This window comes from Erpetoichthys calabaricus, chromosome 5 (genome assembly GCF_900747795.2).
Source record: "Erpetoichthys calabaricus chromosome 5, fErpCal1.3, whole genome shotgun sequence".
In the NCBI taxonomy this organism is placed as follows: domain Eukaryota; kingdom Metazoa; phylum Chordata; class Cladistia; order Polypteriformes; family Polypteridae; genus Erpetoichthys; species Erpetoichthys calabaricus.
Window position 1 is genome coordinate 19,945,147 of NC_041398.2, and position 13,883 is coordinate 19,959,029.

Sequence of the window (13,883 nt, forward strand, 5' to 3'; positions counted from 1 at the left end):
TATAAACATTTTTAAGCACAGAATTAAAAAATAAGGAATTAACCAATACGATAAAATATCTAATTAAATACTTTGCACATTCAAAAAAGTATAACATGGAGATTATAAAATTTTTAAGCACAGAATAAACAAGACAAGGAATTAACCAATACGATAAAATATTTAAATTAAAGTTGAGAAGCCTTAACAAAGCAGTTTGATTTTGTCGCGATCAGAAACAGGAGGAAACCTAAACGTGTTTAAATAATCCTTCCTCCATCCAGCAGATGGCGGTATTTACCAGACGATTCACACCTTCTTTCCGTCGAGACGCTCATTGATGCCTCGTTTTGTTTGATTCCTGTGGTGGACTGCGCGGGTCTATACTTAAAGGTTGCAGAAGAAGAGAAAAGAAATAATGAAAGAGCAGAGAGGATGTGGAGACGTGTAGGTGAGTAACGGGAGCATCGATCGGGATGGGGGGTACCGGGAGGGAGAGAGAGAGGAAAAAAAACAACAAATAATAAACAAGGACGGTGTGTGGGTTGATGGATCCCGAGAGAAGAGGAGGATAGATGAAGAGTTACTGAAAATGATAATAAGAGGGATACAGAGAGAGAGAGTCTCGGCGGTCTGCCGTGGCGCTTCCGTGTTGATGTTAACGGCACTCCGCCCCTTTTCGCTTTCCCGCCGCGCACTCCCACTCTCTCGTTTACTTTGACGCAGGCTGCCGTGTATAAACCGGCCCAAAGCCTCTCGCTCGTCCCATCCAGTGATGCGTAGAAATTTGAAACAAAACAAAATCGAGATGCTAGGTTGGGAGTTTCACAACTTTCTCCGAAATTGCTTTTGTAATGCTCATGGAGTAGTCGCAGGAAATGACATGGGGAGGTTCGTGAGAGCCCATAGAGCTGCATCAGGTGCAAGACAGGAACCAACCCCGGATATGGTGCCAGTCCATACTCACACTCACCCAGTGATGCTGGGTTGGTTCAGGGTGACAGGGTTAGAGGACTGGCATACCTAGAAAAAGATAAACTACAGATGGGAAGAACGTGCAAAGTCAGTGCAGACAGCAACTAGAAGTGTGTCTATAAAGGCAAGTTATACAGGGGCCGTAAAAGAATACATTTGGAGTTTTTCAACTTGAAGTTATTTCTTTCAAATCACATACATATCAGAGGGTCCTCGGGTTACAACGTCTCGACATACAACGTTTCGAGTTTACAACGGTCACTCCCATAAAAACTTAAAAAATATTTGAGATGTGAGAAGAAATAAAGGTAAGGATTTTTTTTTTACACTCATTTTATCTGTTACTACAGTACAGCGTACAGTACAGTATATGTCCTTTTTCTTTTTCTGTGGCTTAGTTGTGTTTTTATGTTCTAGGTTATGATTTTGCAGATGTGTTAGGATAGGTAAGTGACTTAGGCTAGGGTGTGTTTCGACTTGCTCCAAAATTCGGGTCACATCACTGTTGTAGGAACGGAACTCTGTCGTAACCCGAGGACCCCCCGTACAGTGCATTAAGAAAGTGTTCCTCCCCGTTGGTGTTTGTCGTGTTTTGTCGCATTACAACCTGGAATTAAAACGGAGAGGAGTTGTACAACACGTGATTACCACTCTGGAAGTGCAAGATACTTTTTTGTTTATGACAATAATTAAGACAAAAAAAAAACAGAAATGTTGAGTGTGCATAGGTATTCACCCCTCTTTCCCCCAACCAACAAGTCAAGTTCAATTCACCTTGTGCAGGTTATAAGTGCCTCTTTTGGACTATGCCCTTTTTTTATAGGCAAACATTTGACATAACCTATAGCAAACACTTCTAGCCACTTGACATAACCTAAATAACTAGCAAATGGCTCTTACAATATTATTAATTTGATTTGTTACCATACCATACCATACCATTTTTATTCGTTAAGAGCTTAAAAACACAGCATTACAACTGACCGAAGCGCTGTACAGTTAAAACAAGCAAGACTAAAAGCAAAATATTCAAAACAAACATTAAGAGAGAATTAAAACAGAGACACTAAAAACAGGTCAGGGGACCAAATAAAACAGAGAAATAGCAAAAAGCAAGTGGAAATAAGACAGGTTAAGAATTAAAAGCCAATGTGAAGAAGTGCGTTTTTAGGTGTGATTTGAATGTGGCGACTGAAGCGGCTTGCCTAACCACTAAAGGTAAGGAGTTCCAGAGCTTGGGTGCACAGACGGAAAAAGCCCTTTCACCACGAGCTTTAAAACGTGCCTTGGGAACGGTTAGGAGCAGCTGATCTGCGGATCTAAGAACACGAGGGGGATTGTGACGATGGAGCAAGACACTCAAGTAGGCAGGGGCTAGACCATTTAGTGCCTTATAGGTTAAGAGGAGTATCTTAAAATCAATTCTGAAGCTAACCGGCAGCCAGTGTAGGGTTTTTAAAATCGGTGTAATGTGTTGGCTTCTGCTGCTTCCAGTTAAAAGCCTTGCAGCCACATTTTGAACCAATTGCAGTCTAGAAAGAGTGGCTTTACTAATACCATATAGGCTGCAGAGATGGGAGTAGATTCATACCTGGTGGCATGGATCGTGGACTATCTTACAGACAGACCTCAGTATGTGCGTCTTGGGAATTGCAGATCTGACATTGTGGTCAGCAGCACAGGAGCGCCACAGGGGACTGTACTTTCTCCGGTCCTGTTCAGCCTATATACATCGGCCTTCCAACACAACTCTGAGTCCTGCCACGTGCAAAAGTTCACTGACGACACTGCTATCGTGGGCTGCATCAGGAGTGGGCAGGAGGAGGAGTACAGGAACCTAATCAATGACTTTGTTAAATGGTGCGACTCAAACCACCTACACCTGAACACCAGCAAAACCAAGGAGCTGATGGTGGATTTTAGGAGGACCAGGCCCCTCATGGACCCCGTGATCATCAGAGGTGACTGTGTGCAGAGGGTACAGACCTATAAATACCTGGGAGTGCAGCTGGACGATAAATTGGACTGGACTGCCAATACTGATGTGCTGTGTAAGAAAGGACAGAGCCGACTATACTTCCTTAGAAGACTGGCATCCTTCAACATCTGCAGTAAGATGCTGCAGATGTTCTATCAGACGGTTGTGGCGAGCGCCCTCTTCTACGCAGTGGTGTGCTGGGGAGGCAGCATTAAGAAGAAGGATGCCTCACGCCTGGACAAACTGGTGAGGAAGGCAGGCTCTATTGTTGGCATAGAGCTGGACGGTTTGACATCCGTGGCAGAGCAACGGGCACTCAGCAGGCTCCTATCAATTATGGAGAATCCACTACATCCATTAAACAGTGTCATCTCCAGACAGAGGAGCAGCTTCAGCGACAGACTGCTGTCACCGTCCTGCTCCACTGACAGACTGAGAAGATCATTCCTCCCCCAAACTATGCGACTCTTCAGTTCCACCAGAGGGGGTAAACGTTGAACATTATTCAAGTTATTGTCTGTTTTTTACCTGCATTTTTTATTACTCTTTAATTTAATATTTTTTGCTGCTGGAGTAGGTGAATTTCACCCTGGGATTAATAATCTATCTATCTATCTATCTATCTATCTATCTATCTATCTATCTATCTATCTATGCAGGAATTAGAATAGTCGAGCCGGGACGTAATGAATGCATGGATTCCAGGAGGTGGTAAGGCAGAATTGGTTTGAGTTTGGCAATTCGCCTGAGATGGAAAAAGCAGGATTTTACTGTGCTGTTGACTTGAGCATCCATTTTCAGGACCATATCCATTTTGATTCCAAGATTGGAAACAGACGAAGTTACTGGAATGGGAAGAAAGTCGAGGCCAAGGGGTAGGGTCTGTTTGCGGTCGGGACTAAAAACAATGACCTCGGTTTTTGAATCGTTCAGGTGAAGGAAGTTTACAGCCAGCTAGTCCTTAATGTCAGATAAGCAGTCGAGAAGAGGTTTAGTGAAGTCAGTTGACTTGAGGGAGAAATAAATTTGGCAGTCATCAGCATATAGGTGATAGGAGATTGCATGTTTTCTAAAAATTGCACCTAAAGGCAGGATGTAAATTGAAAAAAGTAGTGGCCCCAAAATGGAACCCTGGGGGACACCACATGGGAGTGGGACTGATTCAGATGAAAAATCGTCTAGCATGACTCTAAGAGTCCTGTTGCAGAAATATGACCTGAACCAGTCGAGGGCTAAGCCAGATACACCAGCCCAGGATTCGAGTCGGGAGATCATGATGTCGTGGTCGATTGTGTCGAAGACAGCAGATAAATTGAGAAGAACCATAATCACGTAGAGTCCTGAGTCCAATGCCAAGAGGACATCATTTAGGACACATAAATGCGCGGTTTCTGTGCTGTGTTGGGGTCTAAAGCCTGACTGAAAAAGGTCCATTACCTGATGGTCATGTAGGTGATGAATTAATTGCTCATAAACTACTTTTTCGAGTAATTTTGACAGGAAAGGTAGTTTGGAAATTGGACGAAGATTGAAGAAGACGGCAGGGTCAAGATCAGGTTTTTTCACGATTGGATGTACAACTGCGTGTTTGAAAGCACAAGGAACTGTAGCCGAAGATAGACTACTAGTTATAATCTTTAAGACATCATATGGAATCACAGGAAAGACATCTTTCAGCAGTCTGGACGGCACTACATCGTCCGGAGAGCCCGAAGGCTTCATTGAGGCGACGATTTTTTTACAGATGGGGGAGCGAAATGGGTTCAAAGCTGGTGAGGGAGCCGTGTACAGGAACGGCTAAATCAACGGAGCCAGAAGAAGAAATGGAGATCTGGGATCTAATGTTCATGACCTTATCCAGAAAAAACGTAAGGATCTGATTACAAAGAGCATTGGAGGGAGAAGAGAAAACAGTTGCAGCTGGAGAGAGGACAGCATTCAGTGTTTTGTATAAGACACGTTGATTGCCAGAAGTGTTGAGATGATGTCAGTAAAAAAACGGTTCCTTGCACCTCTGACTGCTCTCTGGTATTGAGACCACATGTCTCTCATGCAGTCAAAGGTAACAGTGAGACCATCTTTCCTCCATTTACGTTCTAGCCGCCTACAGTTTTGCCTGATGGAGCGAGTTTGTTCATTTAGCCATGGGTCATGCTTGACTTTGGATTGTCTCCGTTTGAGTGGGGCTACAACATCCATCACAGAACATCAGGAAGTATAGAAGGTTTGCAATAAAACATCAGCATCCGTGGATTCACATGATGTGGAGATTGATGAAAAAGCAGCTGCAAAATCTTCAGCAGCAGAAGGGGAAATGACACGGAAGGGACGGGTAGTGGTGGATTTACCATGCTCAGCAGAGACTAAATCCAAATTAAACAGAACAGGCGAGTGATCAGAAAAACTGGGAGGCAGAATGTCCAAGTCACTGATTCTGAGACCGCAAGAAAGAACCAGGTCCAGCGTGTGAACCTGTCCATGTGTTGGTCCATTCACTAGTTGAGAAAGACCAAAGGAGTCAATAATGTCCAGAAAGTCTTTTGCTAGAGGTTTAACGGGACAGCAAACATGGATATTAAAATCACCCAAACAAAGGAAGCGATCATACCTGCAGGTAATATCAGCCAAAAAAGCTGCAAATTCGTCTAAAAAGTCCTTATTATATTTTGGGGGGCGATAGATGAGTGTGCACAGCAGCGGTGGAGAACAGACAAGTTCAAACATACTGAGCTCAAAAGTTGAAGGGGAAAATGAAAGCGGAAGGGAAGGGCGTTTGCAGATAAAATCAAATTTAAATAAGGTCAATAAGCCCCCGCCGCGGCGCTGCGCTCTCGGCGTGTTGATAAAGGAACATCCCGGGGGCAAAACTTCAGTGAGTGAGAGCGTCTCGCCTGGTAAAATCCAAGTTTCAGCAGTACATAAAAAATCCAGGTCATTGGAAAGAAAAAAGTCTTTCAGGATGAAAGTTTTGTTCACGACCGATCTGGCATTTATCAGCACAAAACGAACCGGCTGGGACGATGTTAACAAAGACGCACCAGCCGTGGCGGCTGACATTGTCGTGATGCGGTGTAGGTTGTTAAAGTTCACCCCCCGGCGGCGGTGACGGAGCGAGGCATGTAGGTGTACCGGAGCATCCGAGGGCAAGAAGCATTCCGGGAGCATTGACTCATGTTGGGAGCCAGGAGAGTTGTTCCTAGAGAGGATCCGAGAGGCTCGGAGCCGAGCCCTGGTGCCTCCACGCTTCCCACGGCGGCGGCGTTTCCATCAGCGACTGGCCAAGCCGTGGACAGTGATGAGGAAGGCTGGAACTTCCTCAAACAGTCGGCCAAAGGTTTGACTGAACTCCGGAGTCAAATGTCGAGAAACCCCCGCACTCGTTCGAAGAGCCAGAAGGGTGAAGCGATCATAACGAATCATCGAGTCAGGAAGAGCATCACAGGAGCAAGTAAGCCAAGAAAAAAGCAGGAGTAACGAGAAACACAAAAGCCAGAGTGGCTGACGGCGTGCCTCAACAGTCGGCGCCATCTTGTTGTTGATGGTTCTTTAATGTATCTTAAAAAAGTGAGTACACCCCTGACATTTTTATAAATATTTTATTCTATTGTTTCATGTGACAACACTGAAGATATGATACTTTGCTCCAATGTACAGTAGTCCGTGTTCAGCTTGTATCACAGTGTAATTTTACTTTCCCATCATAATAACTCAACAAACAGCCATTAATGTCTAAACCTCTGGCAACAAAAGTGAGTGCTCCCCTAAGTGAAAAATGTCCAAATTGTGCCCAGTTAGCCATTTTCCCTCCCCGGTGTCATGTGACTCATTGGTGTTACCAGGTCCCAGGTGTGTTACATTTGCTGTTATCGCTCTCACACTCTCATACTGGTCACTGGAAGTTAAACATGGCACCTCATGGCAAAGAACTTGCTGAGGATCTGAAAACAAGAATTGTTGCTCTACATAAAGATGGCCGAGGCGATAAGAAGATTTGCAACACCCTGAAACTGAGCTGCAGCACGGTGGCCAAGACCATACAGCGACAGGTTTAACAGGACAGGCTCCACTCAGAACAGGCCTCGTCACAGTCGACCAAAGAAGCTGAGTGCCCGTACTCAGCGTCATATCCAGAGGTGGTCTTTTGAAAACAGACGTATGAGTGCTGCCAGCATTGCCGCAGCCTGTCAGTGCTCAGACCATACGCCCGCCGCACACGGCATCACATTGGTCTGCATGGCTGTCGTCCCAGAAGGAAGCCTCTTCTAAAGATGATGCACAAGAAAGACAAGCAGACTAAGGACATGGATTACTGGAACTGATGAGACCAAGATAAACTTCTTTGGTTCAGATGGTGTCAAGCGTGTGTGGTGGCAACCAGGTGAGGAGTACAAAGACAAGTGTGTCTTACCTATAGTCCAGCATGGTGGTGGGAGTGTCCTGGTTTGGGGCTGCATGAGTGCATTGGGGAGCTAGAGTTCATTGAGGGCACCATGAATGCCAACATGTCCTGTGACCTACTGAAGCAGAGCATGATCCCCTCCCTTCGTAATCATGATAACGACCCCAAACACCCCTCAGAGACCACCACTGCCTTGATAAAGAAACTGAGGGGAAAGGTGCTGGACTGGCCAAGCATGTCTGCAGACCTAAACCCTATTGAGCATCTGTGGGGCCTCCTCAAATGGAAGGTTGAGCAACACAAGGTCTCTAACATCCACCAGCTCCGTGATGTCGTCATGGAGGAGTGGAAGAGGATTCCAGTGGCAACCTGTGACGCTCATGTGAACTCCATGCCCAAGAGAGTTACGGAAAATAATGGTGGCCACACAAAATATGGACACTTTGGGCACAATTTGGACATTTTTCACTTAGGGGTGTACTCACTTTTATTGACATTAATGGCTGTGTGTTGAGTTATTTTGAGGAGACAGCAACTTTCCACTGTTATACAAGCTGTACACGGACTTCTGTACATTGGATCAGAGTGTCATATCTTCAGTGTTGTCCCATGAAAAGACTGAATAAAATATTTACAAAAATGTGAGGGGTGTACTGACTTTTGTGAGATACTGTAAGTGGTACTTTATCTTTTATTTTTATCTGCAGAGTCCAATTTATTCAACTTTTATAATAATTGTTCAATATGTTATTAATTTGATTTGTTGTCGATTGTTCTTTAATGTATATCATATAAAAATTGAATCATTGTCTTGCGGTTTACTCCTCAAATATCCATCCCCACATCTGAGTATACGAGAAAGTCGAGGCGAGAGCACTTCTGATTTTTTTGGTGTTCAGTTAATCCTCAGATGTGGTAAAGTTATTTTTATGTCACTTTTATTTTAATAGATAACAAGGACCCTCCATCACCAATCCCATGGTCATGCAGTAAGGAGTCTAATGGCCTCCAGGGCCGGGTGGTCCACATGAGAATGGATTCTTAGAAGGGAAGAGTTTTATTTACACAGAGCAATGGCCTCCACCGATGACGACAGCATGGAGAAGAGACTGGTGCACATTAAACAAGAGGAGTGTGACTGGGGTGCACTGGAGGATTTGTCAGTGAAGCTGGAGGATTGTGAAGGAACGGTTTCGGTTTTTAAAGAGGAAACTGCTGCAATTAAACTTGAGGAATTGGAAGATCTGTCGGTTGGTCTTGAAGTAAAAGAGCATAAAAATGGGGACATTTTCAAGCAAGAGTCTTATCCTGGTTTACAGCCTCCATTCACTGACCTGGAACAACTGGCCACCCAGCAGAATTCCACCAAACTGAAATCAGAGTTGGAGGAGAAATTCATTGAGGGAAATAGGAGAGAAGAAGAAGAAGAGGAGGAGCAGCAGCAGTCACTGAGGAGTGCTGAACTACGTAAGTAATGTGGCTGAATGTAAAAGTGCAACCGAGTACATAATACAAATTCTAGGGGTAGTTTTGTTGGCCTTTTTAATAAAATGAAAGCTGGGAGTACATTTGATTGAAATCAAGTAGAAAGCATGTGACTCAACAATAGGTGACCCTAAATTGAGGAGAAAAAAACCAAAACAAACGTGATTGGAAAAAGAATGTCCAGTTCATGCCTTTCATTTTATAAAGTTGTGAGTTTAGCAGTGACACATTGCAGGGCAGTATTGTATGATGTTCATATTTTCTTAAAATGTGTGACAGTGAAGGCCCATAAAAATGAAAACAATCCATGAGGGTTTTTTAATTCAATTTCCACAGACGTCTACCATTTGCTATGCTGTGCCATGATGTCTTTGGATGGCATAATTCACTTTTAGGGTGCCATGTCACCGACTGACATCCTGACCCACCAACAGAGGTCACTCAGTAAGCAGTCAGACTATACACGGTCCAGTCCACAATCTGTTTAAAACCAAAAGTTAACATTCTGACCACATTAAAATGTTTATCCCTGTATGTACTCACACACATAAAATATATATGTACAGTGGAACCTTGGGTCACGACCATAATTCGTTCCAAAAACTTTGGTCGTGACCCTAAGTAATTTCCCCCATAGGACTGTATGTAAATACAATTAATCTGTTCCGTACCGTATGAGCTGTATGTAAATATATACATATACAGTGCATCCAGAAAGTATTCACAGCGCATCACTTTTTCCACATTTTGTTATGTTACAGCCTTATTCCAAAATGGATTAAATTCATTTTTTCCCCCCTCAGAATTCTACACACAACACCCCATAATGACAACGTGAAAAAAGTTTACTTGAGATTTTTGCAAATTTATTAAAAATAAAAAAAACTTGTCCATAAGTATTCACAGTCTTTGCTCAATACTTTGTCGATGCCCCTTTGGCAGCAATTCCAGCCTCAAGTCTTGTTGAATATGATGCCACAAGCTTGGCACACCTATCCTTGGCCAGTTTGGCCCATTCCTCTTTGCAGCACCTCTCAAGCTCCGTCAGGTTGGATGGGAAACGTCGGTGCACAGCCATTTTAAGATCTCTCCAGAGATGTTCAATCGGATTCAAGTCTGGGCTCTGGCTGGGCCACTCAAGAACATTCACAGAGTTGTCCTGAAGCCACTCCTGTGATATCTTGGCTGTGTGCTTAGGGTCGTTGTCCTGCTGAAAGATGAACCGTCGCCCCAGTCTGAGGTCAAGAGCGCTCTGGAGCAGGTTTTCATCCAGGATGTCTCTGTACATTGCTGCAGTCATCTTTCCCTTTATCCTGACTAGTCTCCCAGTTCCTGCCGCTGAAAAACATCCCCACAGCATGATGCTGCCACCACCATGCTTCACTGTAGGGATGGTATTGGCCTGGTCAGGAGCGGTGCCTGGTTTCCTCCAAACATGACACCTGGCATTCACACCAAAGAGTTCAATCTTTGTCTCATCAGACCAGAGAATTTTCTTTCTCATGGTCTGAGAGTCCTTCAGGTGCCTTTTGTCAAACTCCAGGCGGGCTGCCATGTGCCTTTTACTAAGGAGTGGTTTCCGTCTGGCCACTCTTACCATACAGGCCTGATTGGTGGATTGCTGCAGAGATGGTTGTCCTTCTGGAAGGTTCTCCTCTCTCCACAGAGGACCTCTGGAGCTCTGACAGAGTGACCATCGGGTTCTTGGTCACCGCCCTGACTAAGGCCCTTCTCACCCGATCACTCAGTTTAGATGGCCGGCCAGCTCTAGGAAGAGTCCTGGTGGTTTCGAACTTCTTCCACTTATGGATGATGGAGGCCACTGTGCTCATTGGGACCTTCAAAGCAGCAGAAATATTTCTGTAACCTTCCCCAGATTTGTGCTTCGAGACAATCCTGTCTTGGAGGTCTACAGACAATTCCTTTGACTTCATGCTTGGTTTGTGCTCTGACATGAACTGTCAACTGTGGGACCTTATATAGACAGGTGTGTGCCTTTCCAAATCATGTCCAGTCCACTGAATTTACCACAGGTGGACTCCAATGAAGCTGCAGAAACATCTCAAGGATGATCAGGGGAAACAGGATGCACCTGAGCTCAATTTTGAGCTTCATGGCAAAGGCTTTAAATACTTATGTACATGGGCTTTCTCAGTTTTTTTATTTTTAATAAATTTGCAAAAACCTCAAGTAAACTTTTTTCACGTTGTCATTATGGGGTGTTGTGTGTAGAATTCTGAGGAAAAAATGAATTTAATCCATTTTGGAATAAGGCTGTAACATAACAAAATGTGGAAAAAGTGATGAAGCACTGTGAATGCTGTATATCTATCTATTATATAGTGCCTTTCACATCTCTCTGTCATTATTGTTTGATTTATTGCAGATGCAGAAGAGAATGACATCTTCACCATGTCCTCATTTGTGCAGCCCTCTCTCCAGTGCAGACTGCAGCATAATCAGAACAAGAGGAAGATGAAGAAATTAATATGTGAATCAAAGAATGTGTCCCCAGCCTCTCTTCAGTGTAGTTCTCCTGCTGTTGTCAAACTGCAAAGCACAAAAGCCATCAACAGTGATCAGCACATGCATAAACTCCTCCTCCACACAGGAGAGAAACCCTATTGCTGTTCTGACTGTGGTAAACGATTCTTTGACAGTAGCACTCTTCAACAGCACACCCAGATTCATACTGGAGAGAACTTATATTGCTGTTCTGAATGTGGCAAACGATTCTCGCAAGCAAGTTATTTTCAACGGCACAAAAGCGTCCACACTGCTGAAAAACCTTACTGTTGCTCTGAATGTGGCAAACAATTTCTGAGGAATAACAGTCTTCAAAAACACAAAGTAATTCACACTGGAGAGAAACGCCATTGCTGTCTTGAATGTGGTAAACGATTCTCACAAGTAAGCCATCTTCAGAGCCACAAAAGAATCCACACTGGAGAGAAACCTTATTGCTGTTGTGAATGTGGCAAACAGTTCTCTCACAGTAGTAGTCTTCGACAGCACACACGGATTCATACTGGAGAGAAGCCATTTGGCTGTCCAGTATGTGGTAAACATTTCTCACATGTAAGTCATTTTCATAACCACAAAAGAATCCACACTGGAGAGAAACCCTATTGCTGTCAAGAATGTGGCAAGCAATGCTCACGACTAAGCCATCTTCAGAGGCACATAAGAATCCACACTGGAGAGAAACCTTACTGCTGTTCTGACTGTGGCAAACAATTTGCTGACAGAGCTTCTCTTCGTTACCACACACAAGTTCATACTGGAGAGAAAGCAAGTAAGTCAAGAGAAATTAGAATATCTCCAAAGAACGACAAAAGAAGAAGTAGTATGTGAAAAACATCAAGATATACGAGATATGTGAATAGAAATGGAGACGACCCGGGTGATCAGAAGAGGGAGAGGCCTTGTATGGCGTGCTGCCATTAAAGCAGCAGCAGGCAGATTAAGTAAAAAAACAGGAAATGGACATATTTGAAAACAAATTCAGAAGATGAATTGAAATACCTGAAAAAATAATTAACACGCTGTAAGCATAACTTTGATATGTCACTGTGCAAATCTCTCTTGTAAATGACATGTACAGCTGACACAGAGCCAGATTAAGCACAGGGGTTCACCACATAGAAGAACTGCTAGGCAAGCAGACTGACAGAAGACAGAGTGAGACAACTGGACAGCGCGCAGTCAGACTGAGAGGCCGTGTTCTGTTTCTATCTGTTCAAGTCAGCAGGGAACCGTATCATCGTTTGGAAGTGCATGTTCACCTAAGTGGGGGCCCTGCACGTGAAGGAAGAGAATAAAGCCTTGGCACCTTTCCTGGCACACCTTTGAAGCGGACGGATGGATGGGAGATAACGTCACCCGGTCCTGAAAATGCCTTCCACTGAACTGAGGAGATTGACAGACTCGACACCTCGGGCCCCCACTCCCGGACTGGGTTTGTCATTAGCTTCATTCGTCTGTTATGCATTGTAAGCCGACATTAAACAAAGCTGTGCTATTTCTCTGGCGTGATTTCTTACAGCCGTATCACTAGGGAGGGGTAACACCTTTTATGTTATATCTGTATAGTTTTGGGTTATGTAACACGCCACAATTACAAAAGAACTCATTCCTAGGGAGCTAGCTCCCCCTGCTGGACACACACACAAAAATGGAGTGTCCTGAAAAGCAATGGTTTGCTAGATAGTGAGATTCTAGCCATAAAGACACAGGCTCTGAAATAGCTCAAATGGAAGAGTTTGGAAGTAGAGGAAACTGAAACGGACACTGAAAGTTCAACTCCGAAAATGTCTTTATCAAAAACACGTGAACCCAACCTAAATGACAGAAGGGTGCAGACAATAAAGGGAAAAAATCAACGGGAAGTTGCTGAAACTCTCAAAAAAGGGCAAACAAGAAAGGCACCATGTGACACCATCATTAGAGAACAAAGACCGGGTGGTGGATCTGGGGCTAAGGATCTGCGCTGGGATTCTACTCTGTTGGATGCTGGAGAAAGGCCCTTAACTAGCGGTCCATCCTGGGGTGCTTTACAATAGTCGACCCTGCGCTTGGACCCTAAGGGGTATGTGATAGCTACATTGTGTTGTACCTGTAAAATGACAATAGCATGGAGTCATTATAAGGAGCTCCTTGACCTAATGACAAGTACACAGAATTCCACAAAAGACAGAGGGTTACCAAGACTAGCATTAAACTGAACTGTAACAAGCTACAAGGGCAATCCCAAAAGTAAGGTCTATTTTTTTTAGAAATACAACTGTTTATTTTCTATAATGTTTACATCATTTTAAAGGTTAAAGACTTGTTTGTTTATCTACATAATCGCCATTTCGGTCGATGCATTTTTGTAGACGCTGTGGTAGTTTTCGAATGTCCATGTCATACCAGCTCGCCGCCATGTCCTTCAGGAAGCATTGAACCTCATCTTTCACCTCCTCGTCGGAGCAGAATCGCCTTCCGGACAAATGTTCTTTAAACTTAGGGAACAGGTGGTGGTCACTGGGTGCCAAGTCCGGACTATATTGGGTGATGAAGTTCCAA

At 44.0% G+C, this 13,883-nt stretch overlaps 1 protein-coding gene across 1 annotated transcript; it reads left to right on the forward strand.

Moving 5' to 3' along the window:
• The first annotated feature begins 342 nt into the window (after nt 1-342).
• LOC127527752 (zinc finger protein 665-like) lies at nt 343-12,872 on the forward strand. Its single transcript, XM_051927562.1, has 4 exons — nt 343-430; nt 8,282-8,798; nt 11,203-12,159; nt 12,191-12,872. The coding sequence occupies exons 2-4, from the start codon at nt 8,405-8,407 to the stop codon at nt 12,196-12,198; spliced, it is 1,359 nt and encodes a 452-aa protein (XP_051783522.1). The 5' UTR covers nt 343-430; nt 8,282-8,404; the 3' UTR covers nt 12,199-12,872.
• The last annotated feature ends 1,011 nt before the right edge of the window (nt 12,873-13,883 follow it).